Below are 17,360 nucleotides of genomic sequence, written 5' to 3' on the forward strand. Positions count from 1 at the left end.
GAGATTTTTTCATCGATAATAACTTAGAGAAACTATTGTAATGAAATAAAGTTTAGATTTACCGACTTGTAATTGCCAATCATGTCAATTGTCGAAGACAGGAAGCAACTGTTTTTGTTATATCTCAAATGTCCACAAAGTAATCCATGTATAAATGTGTCACTGCTCACCAGTGACCTGAGACATGTTGATGTCTTTTGGGACTTCCTGGCACATTTGCTTATGGATACTTCTCCGATATTTATCAATAATTGATCAATATTTTGTAAGTGATTATTGATCTCCATGATCTATGTTGATAGCCAGCCCATCCAATCTCTCAATGTGATCTTAGCACTGACAATGTTATAACTGAGACATTTTGGTACATTTTGGACTTATGATGATGTAGCACTATCACGCATCTGTTTTGTATCCGCCTCGGTGGTCTTGTGGTAGAGCGTCCGGAAAAAACAGAGTTGAAAGATAAATTTCGTGGTTTATGCTGACGTCCTGACTGTTTATGACTAGATATATTTTTCCAGAATTTAATTGCCCATAATTCAGAGTGCATAACACACGAGTGCATATTATACACGAATAAATAGGTCTTGTGTACATTGATCAATCGGAAGGGGTGCTAATTTGGATTGTTCACTTGCCAATAAATTATCAAATATCGCCGTGGGCGCTTATTACGTCGAATACGGTATATATATATTGGTGATATTCCTCAGCTGACACAAGCCAGGACAGCACGGCTCTGGAGGAGACGAGTATTCTGTCCAACAACACGGATGAGGGACTCGACCTGTCCCAGAGACTCACAGAGAGCATCTTCACAGGACCGGAACTCGATGCCGAGGGAGAGGAGATTCTTTCAGGTTTGTCTCCCTTGTATTCTGAGTAGTGGAACAATGCAGTCTTGTGTTACAGATACCCATTTCATAACTGCCATCTTGCTTATATAGGAATGGTTGGGTAGCCTTGTATAAGCGACCGTTGTCACTACAAGACCTGAGTTCTTTTCACCAAAGAATACTGTCTCCACTGTGATCTAGCTGGAATATTACTATAGCAACATATGACCACACTCTGAGATTTTAGCCACTACTTACTAGTCTGAGTCTTGTAAAAGTTTGTTCATTCTTGCATTATATCACTATAATCTACTTAAAACATGGATGAAATTCTCGTATCTCATATCCAATACCACCATTTTCAGTCTATGTCAAAGTCTTTGCCATGGAAACTCCAAAAAATAAATTTTTGAATAATCCCAAACTATCAAAAGGCACCAGTTCACCACTAGACCTATCGATGTGCCAAGTTTGGTTAAGATATCGCTCGTTGTTTTTGAGTTCTGCTGTGGAAATGAAACTTGACGGGCAGACAAAATGTGGACGGACAGCACCATTTCCTTTTTCCCCCTTCCACATTGTGGCGGGGAATAACAATGCCAAGAGCCAGGTTGGGACTTGTGGTCTCAAATGTTTTTGGCATGGACTGTAACCGCAACTCATTTACTGACTGGAGCAGAACCCCCTAGTCCTCACTACTGTTGTCCCTGTCTCCCAGATGCCCGGGGCAGACTGCAGACCTCGGTGAACAGCCTGCTGGAGATGATTGAGAAGACTACGCAGCAGCTGATGGAGGCCAAGCACACGCAGCAGGAGCTGGTCGAAACGCTGGCCTCCCGCAGCACCGAGGCCGAGGTGCTGCAGGCGCGCTGCACCGACATTGATGACCGACTGCGCGAGGAGGTCGCCGCCAAGGAGTACCTGTCACTGGAGCTACACAAGGCAGAAGGTACGGGGCAGGGCAGCATGTGGTTGGATGGGGTGTGGTGGGGAAGGGTGGGGTTGTGTGGGGTTGTGTGTTACGTGGAGGGGTGTGGTGTGGTGGCGTTGGGGTTTTGGTGTGGTGGGGTTGGTGTGTGGTGGGGCACAGTAGGGTGGGGTATGTGGAGGGATGTGGTGGGGTTGGGGTATGGTGGGGCACGGTAGGGTGTGGTATGTGAAGGGTTGTGGTAGGGTTGAGGTATGGTGGGGCACAGTAGGGTGGGGTATGTGGTGGGGTGTGGTGGGGTTGGGGTGCAGTAGAGTGGGATGGGGTGTGGTGGTGTAGGGTGGGGGTGGGTTGGGGATTGGATGTTTGGTGAGGTAACTGTCCTTGGACCAAGATAAAAGCTAAGGAGAAGGGGTTGGATGTTGTCTAGGGGTGGAGGTAGAGTGGGATGTTGGGGAGTATTTGTGTCATCACTCTTCCAAGTAAATGAAGAATTGGATGGTCAACTGAGTTAATTACAAGGGTGACCGAACTAAGGCAGCAGATGGGTCCAAGATGAGTTCCTAATGTAGGCTGGCATCCTATTCTCACGATCAGTTGGCCAAGATTTCCACTGAAACTCTGTATTTGTACATGTGAGATTCTTTTGTCCAGGCTTGATATCAGGATACGCCACGGAGAGGGACGGCCTGGAGCAGAGGCTTGAGTGTCTTGAGGAACAACGGCAAGGACTGGCCCTTGACCTCGAGACAACACGCAACAAGCTACAGGAGTTCCAGAATGCCCACCACGAGATCCAGTCCCGGCAGGAGTCGGTCGATCGGCAGGAACAGATCCTGAGGGAAAACGTCGGCCAGGAGACACAAGGTTTCCGTGACTACCAATTCCTTCTTGTGCCGTTTGGTGTCTTTGTTGGTGCTTACCTCTTACGTGATTGGCTGCAAATGGCCAATAACCTCTGAACTTGTGAACTTTGAACTTTTGGTGTGAAGAGCCTGATTGATGATGCTGAGACGTTTATGTACACCTTTTTACATAATATATCATTCAGGATCTCGTCACCAAAATTTGGTTGACTGGCTATAATTGCAAAAGCAGATTTATTTTATTTTATTTTCATTTGTTGTGTAAAAAGTGAGTACTTGGTAGCTAAAGGTGCATTTGTAATAGTTTTATTGCTGAACATATCCTTGTTGACTATACACATTCATGTAGATAAACAATCTTTGCGGGTTTTAGTTCAATCAGATTTAACTTGCCGCCTCATTGGTCAATATTTAGGCATTTGTTGCATACAGACGGTTGTTTGTGACATTATATTTTATGACATTTTATTGCAATATGTGTTATATTTTTGATGACTATTTATCATTTACTACTGTTGACGATATTTAATGTTGGAAAGCTTTACACAGCATTGCATCTGTTTACAATGTTGTTATTTGTTATTTTGTTCATTGTAATGCATAGTCTACAAGTGAGTGATATTTATGAATCAAAATAGAGAAAAGTTTCAGTTACACTTACAACGGAACCGTATTCCTGTTTCCATGGTGACTGTAGAACTTCACTTTCATGGTGTTGGAGAGGTCAATAAAGTTTAAAATGGCGAATATTTTGTGTGATTTCTGAAGGAAAGTAAGATATAAGATTTGGCTAGAAAGTACGAACCAAGTTATCAGTTGAAAGGAACCTTGAAGACCACAGTGTAATACCTGACATAAAGAGCTAGGAAAACCTAGAGATGCAAAGTAAATAACACGGAGCTCAACACTGAAAGGGGTACAACTCTGTTAGAAATATATAAGTTGTATTGACATTACAATTGTTTGGGCAACCCTTTAGAAGTATTTTGTGTTTTGGTTCAAGATAACCAGTATTTCAAATCAGACTGTTTGAAAGACATTGATGATTTTTTCCAGAATGTCCTTGCCATTATTAACCCAACAATTAACACGTGAAGGGGAGGGTTACCATGGTTTGTGATGGCCCTGTTACAGCATGAACAATTTACTTGAAGGCTTTATGAGCCTGTAGCAGGGACATTAGCTTGCCTTGACAAATTTGCCATGACAAACTTGCCCCGACGAACTTGCCCTGATAAACTTGCCCCGACAAATTTGCCCTGATGAACTTGCCCTGGTGAACTTGCCCTGATGAACTTGCCCTGACAAACTTGCCCTGTTGAATTTGCCCTGATGAAATTCCCCTGGTGAACTTGCCGCGACGAACTTGCCCTGACAAACTTGCCCTGGTGAACTTGCCCTGATGAACTTGCCCTGATGAACTTGCCCTGATGAACTTCCCCTGGTGAACTTGCCCTGACAAACTTGCCCTGATGAACTTGCCCTGATGATCTTGCCGCGACGAACTTGCCCTGACAAACTTGCCCTAATGAACTAGCCCAGACGAAATTGCCCCGACGAAATTGCCCTGACGAATTTGCCCAGACTGTTGTTGTAGTGTGATAACTGTTTGATCATGACAGGGCACTTACTGAATATAGAGGGTTTAGGGTGTGCATCACATGATACTACATTCAGGACTATCAACAATAGCCCTGAAATATTGTCAATCAGGAGAATGTAGTTCTCTGATATTTCACTTGCCAGAAGAGTCAGTGACCTTCTGCATTCTCGTATCCCTCTGGGAACTTTGCCTGCCTTCGTCTTGCAGGCTCCACTTATATCTAACACTGCTGTTACTGATGGCTTGGAAGTTCCGATGTGACAGGCTCTGATTCTAACGAGGGAGTGTTGTTGTTGCCTCCCAGATCTTTCTGAGGACAAGTGGAAGAGCTTGTGTCCTGTAATTAAGTTTGTAGACTTTTGTTTTTAGAATTTTAGAAACTTTCAGTCGAGTTCATTGGTTGCTGTGGTGATGTCAGGATCAAAGGTCAGAGGTAAGGGTTGAGGGTCATTTCAAGGTCACTACGGCATGGCTAAGACAAATCTTTCCTCCTTTCTCTCCAGATTAAGATCGGGATTTACTGGGTTTACTCTCTTGAAAATGAAGTCTGGTGTATCTCACAGAACTGTTTTAGTAACTCAGATTACATAAGTGAACCATGACCTCGGCACTGAACCTGACTAAGCCCGCTGAGCACGCTGTGTGGAAGATGCACTATACAAGTGAAATTAACATTATCATCGCCCAGTGTTGGAAGCATACGACTTTAAGTAACAAATCAGCGAGGCTCTTATTCTAAGTATACGCCCAAAGGTGATTGATTTTGAATGATCTGTGGTTCCTGTATGGAGAGAGAGTCAGTGAAAGGTTTGAGGAAACCATGCAGGTTTATATTTACTGCTTGTAAGGCAATTAGCTGCTGCACTAGTTAATGCAAAACATACATTTGCTTTTAGCTGCTCTTTTGGTTTTATGTCCATCTCATCATGCAGAACCCATTCTTCATGTAGACTGCACTTCCTGTCCATTATGACCCTTACATAGAATTGAACTTTTAAATAATCTAAAAACTTGTAATAAGCATGAACCCTTTGCACAGTAAGACAGGATTTGATAAAATGGTTTGTATAATTTGTAAACTTAAGTTTAAAATTGATTTGGAGATCATACTTTAACCCAGCAATAGCCAGTGTAGTCAGCTCTTTGCCTTGTGCCCTTCTCCTCATATACCTGCCCCATCTAATGGTGACGGTTCACTTGGCTACCTCCCATGTTTTTCAACATACCAGGCTCTGAAATGTTCAGATTGTTTCTCGCTTTTTGCCAAAAAATATATACAGTTATTGAAGCATCAAATGTCTTATATTCTCATCTATTTTGCATTAGTACAGAGAATAGGAATTATGTTGAATTCACAAGAAATTCATAATAGCAATGCAAGTGAAATGTTAGAGTTACCTACCCTTCCTGAAAAATGAAATCTTTGTTATATTTGTCCTGGGTGTTTAAGACATTGGATCTGAATCCTAATGTTTAATATGACCGAGGAGACCTTTGGTTATTGGAAGTCAGAGGAAATGGTAATCAGAAGAATGTTCAGTAGTTCACCTTCTGTTTGAAATGTCAAGTCCAACATGTTTGATTCTTTGGAGGATATACCCTAGGCTGTGGTTGCCTGATTGCAGACTGCTTCATGAGATATTCTTGAGTTCTTCAAGTCTGTCTCTTGTTGAGTGCTTTGCAAGAAGGTCAGGTTTATCTGAGCTTGATGTGTGGATGAAGTAGTGTTGAAGTAAATGGTTGACATACACAGTTCTCACCACTACCAGATGCTTTGGGTCACTGTACTTATACATGCATGAAACATTAGCCTTTTTGAACTGTATGAATGTTTCAGAATGGTTCAGAATTGTTCAGAATGGTTCATAAATAATAGTTTTAGGTTTTGTTTGTAGGGCAGTTGTAGGTCAGAGTAGTCTGTTTATTCATCTTGCACAGGGTTCAAATTATGAAAACTAATTTTGTTTTCCTTGTTGGTTTTTTCAAATGAGGTGTCAAATGTATGCACTTACGTTTTAATTTTTGTGACCTTATTTACATGGTGGATTTTTGTCCATAATAAAGGTTGATGATTTTTAGTTTGTTTTTGTGTACGAGACAACACATTGTGTGTCTGGTGATGCAGTGGATTCTGTTGCAAGGTGGGATGGTGATGGGTTACTATTACAATGCACCTTTAGTTAATCTGATCACTACAAACACACAGTGTTAAAGTGTCTACAGTGATTGTACATTGTTAACACTTTCGAGTATATCATTTCAAGGGGTAAGCACCAACATTTATATTGTATTGTATTTTATATTATACATACATTGTATATATATGTGCATTGTTATTTTGAATTTATTTGTTGAAATTTTAGCATGGCAATGTTGTTACATTTTGGAATTATTGTTATTGGAAAAAATAATATTTGAACAATTTGGGAATGGGGCCTTATGTTTGATTGAGCAGTTTTTCTGGTTGCTTGGGGAAAAGAACTCAACTTTGCTTGTCATTTTAATATTAAAAAATGCCATTGAATTTTATGATATTTTCTAAAGTGCAAATGCAATTGATGTTTTGTCAATCTTGAGGTAAACTGGACTGTTATAATGAAATTATATGCCTTTATATGTAATGCAAAATTATTATTATTTCCATATATTCCGCTCAATAACCTACAGCATATACCATCCTAAGACATTGTGTGTTTTGGGAAGCAGCGTTAACCCTTGTCCCTCCTATGTTCTTGATGCCTGTTATAAATATTCACTTTAATATGAAACATAGACTAAACTCCCTGCCCTGTTCACTGAAGCACTAGCACACCCTTATATGATGCCATAGAGCTATCTCTGGCACCTTGCATGCTTTAACTCAGATTGTCTGCATTTTGTATTAATAAATGAAGACTTAGTACATCCCCTTGTTTAACTCAAGTAGTGATCCCGGCATTAATAGTTTTGCTTGCTTTGCATGAAATGTATCAGCTTTTGGTTGCATGTAATGCTTGATAAAATTGCATATAACTCTTTTGCATGATTCATACTTAATAATGTCTTTGCATGTTTATGATTCTATATCATATTATCTTTCCTTTAGATTAGAATTATAAAGTTATTTAATAAATAATTTAGCATACACAATAGTAAAATACTAATAACGTGCAGAAAATATTTTAGTTATATACAGATTTAGTATTGTATTTATTTTATATATGATATGTTTCTATGAAGTGATCAGATAAGTTATGAACTTAATGATAATCTTGGTATGAAGTTAATTTTAAACTTTTCATTATGTTATCAAATTTGCTTTTTAAAAAAATAATCTCTGATAGAAAGATTGTATAAATTGCGTACTATGTGACTTGTGAATCACAGAGACTTCCCTCTTCACAATATGGCTGAAATATTGCCGATGTGACGTAAAGCATTAACTCACTCACTCACTCACAGAGACTTCCTGGAATCTCCCTGATGTTATGTTCACTTTGGGCATCAATTTTAACTTTGTTGTCATTGGATTGATGTTACCCTCCTGACTTTCAGTACAACTCATTGAGGTGGGAGGGGTCGTTGTCACGGGTACTGTAGATATGTGCCCCAGGTGCATTTAAGTAAACAGAGATGTACCCTAGCCAAAATCAGAATACAGAACAGTTCCCGGTACCCTAAACAGCGGACAAGTCCATATTCCTCAACTAATCATGTGCACCTGATTACAAATGCATGGTGGATGATGCAGTGGAATAAGAGTACTGTTACGTAATGCACTGTATGTGCTTGTTATTTATATAGCACCGTGGAACGCATCCCATTAACAATATGACAGTTCCGATCCAGAAACTGGAGAAAATCTTCCATGTTCAGAGTTGAGAAACCGGTTAAGCGCTGTGCGGAATGGACTCATCCTTGGGTACCGTTCTGGCTTCTGATTTTGGCTAGGGTACATTTCTGTTTACCAAAAAGTACCTGAGGTACATGTCTGAAGTACCCGTGCTGACAACATCCCATTCATCCTCAGTCAGGGATACTACTTTCAGTACAACTTGTTAAGGGATACTACTTTCAGTTCAACTTGTTAAAGGATACTACTTTCAGTACAACTTGTTAAGTGATACTACTTTCAGTACAACTTGTTAAGGATACTGCTTTCAGTACAACTTTAGGGGTGCTACTTTCAGTACAACTTGTTAAGGGATACTACTTTAAGTACAACTTATTAAGGGATACTACTTTCAACACATCTCATTCAGGGATACTACTTTCAGTACAACTTATAAAGGGATACTACTTTCAGTACATCTCATTAAGGGATACTACTTTCAGTACAAGTCATCAAGGGATACTCATCTGATCACTTCTGGCGCATTCTTAGTGGCACAGTTTATTTCTGATTGTCTTCATGCATGATTGCTTTTCAAATACAGCGACAGTCTCGATGCCCACCGAGTTGTCCACCACACCTCCAGGTGGGTTTACAAATAGGTCATCGTTATTTTTGTGTTTCATGTAGCCATTATGCTCAGAAATGTAGTCATACAGTTCCCCAAGAATAAGAAAGACATTAAACCCAATTAAATTTACCAAAAGATTTGCAAATGATTTTCACCTTTATTATTGAGTCAAGAAGTTGATTTTGGCATTTTATTGGAGATAACTCACAATTCTTGATATTATTTTGTTCATCACTTTTAACAAAATTGGGAGGAGTTAGGGAGATATTGTTTTTGGTCAGTAGTCTTTTTGTACAAATAATGATTTCGGTGACGAGAAACATGAAGATAACAATCCATACCCTTGTTATGAATGTGGGTTTCTACAACAGGTGGGGTAGGGGTTGGGGTGGGTGGGGTTCAATTGCCTCTTGCATAGTGTTTGGGAACTGATTGAATAATTTTTCAGGTCACTAAATTTAAGGGAATTCTTTTTTATATGAATTTGTAATTTATTAAAGAACAGGGTGCAAAATATTGAACTTGACATGTGAATATGCAGATGAAGAAAAATGGCATTGAACATTTTTGAGTAAATCTTTTGAATTAAAGCATCAGTGAATATTAAGTCTTATGTCCATCCATCCATCCATCCATCCATTCATCCATCCATCCATCATCCATCCATTTGTTCTGTCTTTCCCCATTGTCTGCCAGCATGTCATGTCTGTGCAAGCTTTTTTAACACCAGCAGTTGGCTTTATAACAGCTATTTATAGATAGGTAGACCAGGTGCTATAGCTTTGTATACATTTATCTCTAGACAGGTAGGCCAGGTGCTCTAAACATTATCAATGCACAGGTACACCAGGTGCTATAGCTTTGTATACATTTATCTCTAGACAGATAGACCAGGTGCTCTAAACATTATCAATAGACAGGTAGACCAGGTGCTATAGCTTTGTATACATTTATCTATAGACAGGTAGGCCAGGTGCTCTAAACATTATCAATAGACAGGTAGACCAGGTGCTATAGCTTTGCATACATTTATCTATGGACAGATAGGCCAGGTGCTATGGTGTTGAATACTCCCATCTATATACTCGTTATTGAGGCCTTGATAAGACACATGCTTTGTACTCATGTAGATGTAGCTTAGTTCTGCACCTGATCAGGAGCTGTTCATAATTTGAGAAACATTTTTTTGAATATCGCAATATGATTTTTTTTTTCAGAATAATAAACATATTCTTAATATGACATATTTAAAAAAAGATATGTTGCTATGCTTTTTAGTATATTTTATGTATGTAATTTCAAAATTGGTTTGAAACTTGTAGCGAGTATGACTTAGATTTATCCTGTTTTGTGCAGTTTGAGTTGAAAGTTTGTTGATGTAGAGATAGATATAGAGTTTTCAGCTACTAGGGTGTAGACCTAGACCTAGAGATAGATATAGAGTGTTCAGCTACTAGGGTGTAGACCTAGAGATAGATATAGAGTTTTCAGCTACTAGGAGGTAGACCTAGAGATAGATATAGAGTGTTCAGCTACTAGGGTGTAGACGTAGAGATAGATATAGTGTTCAGCTACTAGGGTGTAGACGTAGAGATAGATATAGATTTTTCAGCTACTAGGGTGTAGACGTAGAAATAGATATAGAGTGTTCAGCTACTAGGGTGTAGACCTAGAGATAGATATAGAGTGTTCAGCTACTAGGGTGTAGACCTAGAGATAGATATAGATTTTTCAGCTACTAGGGTGTAGACGTAGAGATAGATACAGAGTGTTCAGCGGGTGGTAATTTTGCATGCTGCCTGTGTGCTGTGAGTTGTCGTGTTGTGTTACTCCCCAATCTGCACCCACCCCCATCTGCACATTGTCTTGAATCTCAGTGTCACATACTTACTTTGTACCTCAGTCCACAGAGCTCCAGCACTCACGGCATATGAAGTGAATAGTACAGTCCTTAGTGTGGTCTCACATGTGAGAGCTCCCTAGACTTGACAGGGCTGTTGTGACATCACACATGTGAGCTCCCTAGACTTGACAAGGCTGTTGTGACATCAGACATGTAAGAGTTCCCTAGACTTGACAAGGCTGTTGTGACATCACACATGTGAGAGCTCCCTAGACTTGACAGGGCTGTTGTGACATCACACATGTGAGCTCCCTAGACTTGACAAGGCTGTTGTGACATCAGACATGTAAGAGTTCCCTAGACTTGACGAGGCTGTTGTGACATCACACATGTGAGCTCCCTAGACTTGACAGGGCTGTTGTGACATCACACATGTGAGCTCCCTAGACATGACGAGGCTGTTGTGACATCACACATGTAAGAGCTCCCTAGACTTGATGAGGCTGTTGTGACATCAGACATGTGAGAGTTCCCTAGACTTGACAGGGCTGTTATGACATCACACATGTGAGCTCCCTAGACTTGACAGGGCTGTTGTGACATCACACATATGAGAGTTCCCTAGACTTGACAGGGCTGTTGTGACATCACACATGTGAGCTCCCTAGACTTGACAGGGCTGTTGGGACATCACACATGTGAGCTCCCTAGACTTGACAGGGCTGTTGTGACATCACACATGTGAGCTCCCTAGATTTGACAAGGCTGTTGTGACATCAGACATGTGAGAGTTCCCTAGACTTGACAGGGCTGTTATGACATCACACATGTGAGCTCCCTAGACTTGACAGGGCTGTTGTGACATCACACATGTAAGAGCTCCCTAGACTTGACAAAACTGTTGTGACATCACACATGTGAGCTCCCTAGACTTGACAAGGCTGTTGTGGCATCAGACATGTACCGTATATCGCTGTGTATAAGGCGACCCCACGTATAAAACGACCCCCCTGTACACGCCTTAAAAATCAACCCAAAATCCTATACTCCGTGTATAAGGCGACCTGGAATGAAACACATCACAAGTCTGACTGATATACCGGTAGAAGATTTAACGTGCTCTTTCCGACTGTAGAGTATTTCGCACACGGACATCACAAATTAGTTAGTTAGTTACTTCGGAGATTTAATGTGCTCTTTCCGACTGATGCGTATTTCGCACACATCACAAGAGTTGACAAGTTGACTGTTGTGAAACTAAGTATCAAAGCACTGTTGACTTGTGTGCGTGTTTCACACTTTCACTCTATACTCATGATCCAGCTGGAACTGTAAGGGTTCTGGACAGCTGCAGACTTCAACATTACCTTCACTGCTTCATAAAGGTCGTTGATAGACATGGGTCTAAATTCATGATTTAATCACAATCTTCATTTCATTGGTTGACTTAGATATAGCATTACCACTACAACCCACATTAGCCATATTTATTCTGGGGTGATTGAGGAAAGTAGTGTATAGAAACCCAGGGAGATGTTTCAGATCACATTAGTTTGACACAGCCACAGGCCTGACACAGGCCTCACACAGGCCTGACACACCAACAGCCCTGACACAGCCCTGACACAGTCCTGACATACCAACAGCCCTGACACATGCCTGACATACCCACAGCCCTGACACAGGCCTGATACACCAACAGCGCTGACACAGGCCTGACACAGGCCCGACATACCCACAGCCCTGACACAGGCCTGATACACCAACAGCCCTGACACAGCCCTGACACATGCCTGACATACCCACAGCCCTGACACAGGCCTGACACAGGCCTGACATACCAACAGCCCTGACACAGGCCTGATACACCAACAGCCCTGACACAGCCCTGACACATGCCTGACATACCCACAGCCCTGACACAGGCCTGATACACCAACAGCACTGACACAGCCCTGACACATGCCTGACATACCCACAGTCCTGACACAGGCCTGACACACCAACAGCCCTGACACAGCCCTGACACAGTCCTGACATACCAACAGCCCTGACACATGCCTGACATACCCACAGCCCTGACACAGGCCTGATACACCAACAGCCCTGACACAGCCCTGACACAGCCCTGACACATGCCTGACATACCCACAGCCCTGACACAGGCCTGATACACCAACAGCACTGACACAGCCCTGACACATGCCTGACATACCCACAGTCCTGACACATGCCTGACATACCCACAGCCCTGACACAGGCCTGACACAGGCCTGACATACCAACAGCCCTGACACAGGCCTGATACACCAACAGCCCTGACACAGCCCTGACACATGCCTGACATACCCACAGCCCTGACACAGGCCTGATACACCAACAGCACTGACACAGCCCTGACACATGCCTGACATACCCACAGTCCTGACACAGGCCTGACACACCAACAGCCCTGACACAGGCCTGACACAGGCCCGACATACCCACAGCCCTGACACAGGCCTGACACAGTCCCGACATACCCACAGCCCTGACACAGGCCTGACACACCAAATGCCCTGACACAGCCCTGACACAGTCCTGACATACCAACAGCCCTGACACATGCCTGACATACCCACAGCCCTGACACAGGCCTGACACAGCCACAGCCCTGACACAGCCCTGACACAGCCACAGCCCTGACACAGGCCTGACACAGCCCTGACACAGGCCTAACACAGCCCTGACACAGCCCTGACACAGTCCTGACATACCCACAGCCCTGACACATGCCTGACATACCCGCAGCCCTGACACAGGCCTGACACAGCCACAGCCCTGACACAGCCACAGCCCTGACACAGCCCTGACACAGACCTGACACAGCCACGGCCCTGACACAGCCACAGCCCTGACACAGCCCTGACACAGCCACGGCCCTGACACAGGCCTGACACAGCCCTGACACAGCCACAGCCCCGACACAGGCCTGACACAGGCCTGACACAGCCACAGCCCTGACACAGCCACAGCCCTGACACAGCCCTGACACAGGCCTGACACAGCCACAGCCCTGACACAGCCACAGGCCTGACACAGCCCTGACACAGCCACAGCCCCGACACAGGCCTGACACAGGCCTGACACAGCCACAGCCCTGACACAGGCCTGACACAGCCACAGCCCTGACACAGCCACAGGCCTGACACAGCCCTGACACAGCCACAGCCCCGACACAGGCCTGACACAGGCCTGACACAGCCCTGACACAGCCACAGCCCTGACACAGCCACAGCCCTGACACAGGCCTGACATACCTTCAGCCCTGACACAGGCCAGATACACCAACAACCCTGACACAGGCTGGACAAACCAACAGCCCTGACACAGCCCTGACACAGCCGTGACACAGCCACATCCCTGACACAGCCCTGATGAATTAACAGCCCTGACACACCAACAGCCCTGACACAGCCCTGACACGGGCCTGACACAGCTACAGCCCTGACACAGCCACAGCCCTGACACAGCCCTGATACACCAACAGCCCTGACACAGCCACAGCCCTGACACACCAACAGCCCTGACACACCAACAGCCCTGACACACCCACAGCTCTGACACAGCCCTGACACACCAACAGCCCTGACACGCCCACAGCCCTGAATTAGCCCTAACACACCAACAGCCCTGACACGCCCACAGCCCTGACACACCAACAGCCCTGACACAGCCCTGACACACCAACAGAGCTGACACGCCCACAGCCCTGACACACCAACAGCCCTGACACAGCCCTGACACACCAACAGCCCTGACACGCCCACAGCCCTGACACACCAACAGCCCCGACACACTCACAGTTCTGACACGCCCACAGCCCTTTTTCAACTTTTCCATCTGTGACAACACAGCATACTTCTTACCAAGCCCCAGTCAGTTTGTGTTTCCAGCATCTTTCCGAGGCAAGCGTGTCCATTAGCCTATATCAAAGCCTAGTTTCTTCATCGTCCCAATGCATGTGTGTCCACTAGTCTATATCAAAGCCTAGTTTCCAGCATCTTCCCGAGGCAAGTGTGTCCACTAGCCTATATCAAAGCCTTGTTTCTATATGTAATGAAACGTGGTATACAATCAGATCGCTATCTTATCTCTTAAAGCTTTACAAAAACTGTGACTACCATAGGCGATGGCCTCATCCATCATCTATTTCATCCAAGACCCAAAAACACTGGCAATCATAGGGGGGTTTAAATGATGAAAAAAATTTGTGTCAACAAAGACATTTAGTTCCCTCACTGGTGCATGTTTCGGTAAGATGTCAAACAACAAATATTGTAATTCATATACTTTAATAGGCATCAGCCTTAGGACAAGACAACCTTAGCACATGACAACCTTAGCACAAAGATGTCTATAGGAACACGGCCTTGCTCTCTGACATGACCACACTGATGACATCTCAATCACTATATAGATTTTGACAGGCTTAAGATGTTTTTTGGAACATGGACGTACTCCAAGAGGTCGACATTCTGACGATGATCATGACTCAATTAGTTTATTTAGACTCCTGATGGTCTTAAATCTAATATATCTTTATGAACATGGCCGTGCTCCATGAGGTCGACATTCTGACGATGATCATGACTCAATTAGTTTATTTAGACTCCTGATGGTCTTAAATCTAATATATCTTTGTGAACATGGCGGTACTCCATGAGGTCGACATTCTGACAATGATCATGACTCAATTAGTTTATTTAGACTCCTGATGGTCTTAAATCTAATATATCTTTATGAACATGGCCGTGCTCCATGAGGTCGACATTCTGACGATGATCATGACTCAATTAGTTTATTTAGACTTCTAATGGTCTTAAATCTAATATATCTTTGGAAACATGGCCGTGCTCCATGAGGTCGACATTCTGACGATGATCATGACTCAATAAAATTATTGATCCTTGAGGTGACCGGTCTGATGACGACTACTCATTTTGTATTATATAGACTTACGACTGATGACAACCATTATACACTTACGTCTGATGACGACCATTACTATATTTTGTATTATATAGACTTATGACTGATGACAACCGTTATACACTTACGTCTGATGACGACCGTTACTATATTTTGTATAATATAGACTTACATCTGATGACGACAGTTAATCATTTTGTATTATATAGACTTACGACTGATGACAACCGTTATACACTTACGTCTGATGACGACCGTTACTCATTTTGTATAATATAGACTTACGACTGATAACAAACGTTATACACTTACGTCTGATGACGACTGTTGCTATATTTTGTATAATATAGACTTATGACTGATGACAACCGTTATACACTTACGTCTGATGACGACCGTTACTATATTCTGTATTATATAGACTTACGTCTGATGACGACCGTTACTCATTTTGTATCATATAGACTTACGACTGATAACAACCATTATACACTTACGTCTGATGATGACTGTTGCTATATTTTGTATAATATAGACTTATGACTGATGACAACCGTTATACACTTACGTCTGATGACGACCGTTACTATATTCTGTATAATATAGACTTATGACTGATAACAACCGTTATACACTTACGTCTGATGACGACTGTTGCTATATTTTGTATAATATAGACTTACGACTGATGACAACCGTTATACACTTATGTCTGATAATGACCGTTACTATATTTTGTTTAATATAGACTTATGACTGATGACAACCGTTGTACACTTATGTCTGATGACGACCGTTACTATATTTTGTATAATATAGACTTACGACTGATGACAACCGTTATACACTTACGTCTGATGACGACCGTTACTCATTTTGTATTATATAGACTTACGACTGATGACAACCGTTATACACTTACGTCTGATGACAACCGATACTATATTTTGTATAATATAGACTTATGACTGATGACAACCGTTATACACTTACGTCTGATGACGACCATTACTATATTTTGTATAATATAGACTTAAGTCTGATGACGACCGTTGCTATATTATGTATAATATAGACTTACGACAGTGTGAAGTGTAAGCTGTCTTTGTGAACATAGCTCTGATCTGTGGTATCTGCTGCCAGCGCTGCTTCTTGAGGTGACGAGTCTGACCGTGGACAAACAGGAGCTAGAGAAGCAAACCAAACACCAGTTGGACCGGAGCCAGTCTCGTATCAATGAGTTGGAGCATGGTGTGGAGGAGATGGAGCGGCTCCATGAACAGGGCCTGGAGCGCAAACGGGAAGAAATAGAGGACCTTCGCCTCCAGCTGGACAGCGTGGAGAGACAGCTGAAGGCCTCCAAACAGTTTCTGGCTGTAAGTTTTGTTTGTTTGTTGTTTAACGCCGCACTCAGCAATATTCCAGCTATATGACGATGGTCTGTAAATAATCGAGTCTGGACCAGACAATCCAGTGATTGATATCATGAGCATCGATCCACGCCATTGGGATACGATTACATGCTTCAACCAAGTCAGCGAGCCTGACCACTCCATCCCGTTAGTCGCCTCTTACGACAACACAGTCGCCTTTGACGGCAATGATGGGTTGCTGAAGACCTATTCTACCCCAGATCTTCACGGGTCCTGGGTGTATGTGGACGTGAATATTGAGTTGTGTCTGCTGTTGTAGAGTTTAAATCATTATATCGTCCCATTCACAATCTTAGCGTTACGACGATCATCCCACAGTCGTAGCTATTATTGGTTTGGTTGGTACAAAACCACCTCTGTTGTCTGGTGGATAAAGTAGCTGGAGAGGGGAAGGGGTTTGGTTTGATCCCAGGATTGGTCATACCAAAAGACTGT

General features: G+C 42.9%; 1 protein-coding gene across 3 annotated transcripts in view; it reads left to right on the top strand.

The window, feature by feature from the left end:
• Positions 1 to 17,360, top strand: part of LOC139470235 (extracellular matrix-binding protein ebh-like) — a 165,602-nt gene that overhangs the window by 101,746 nt on the left and 46,496 nt on the right. For 2 of the 3 annotated variants that reach the window (XM_071252558.1, XM_071252560.1), the window contains 5 exons: positions 717 to 863; positions 1,558 to 1,788; positions 2,422 to 2,634; positions 8,652 to 8,693; positions 16,636 to 16,868. In XM_071252558.1, coding sequence (XP_071108659.1) covers positions 717 to 863; positions 1,558 to 1,788; positions 2,422 to 2,634; positions 8,652 to 8,693; positions 16,636 to 16,868 — 866 coding nt within the window. The remainder of the gene's footprint in view (positions 1 to 716; positions 864 to 1,557; positions 1,789 to 2,421; positions 2,635 to 8,651; positions 8,694 to 16,635; positions 16,869 to 17,360) is intronic. The other variant, XM_071252559.1, reaches the window with a different exon arrangement.

This window comes from Haliotis cracherodii, unplaced genomic scaffold, assembly GCF_022045235.1.
Source record: "Haliotis cracherodii isolate W230 unplaced genomic scaffold, xgHalCrac1.p SCAF_20, whole genome shotgun sequence".
Taxonomy (NCBI): domain Eukaryota; kingdom Metazoa; phylum Mollusca; class Gastropoda; order Lepetellida; family Haliotidae; genus Haliotis; species Haliotis cracherodii.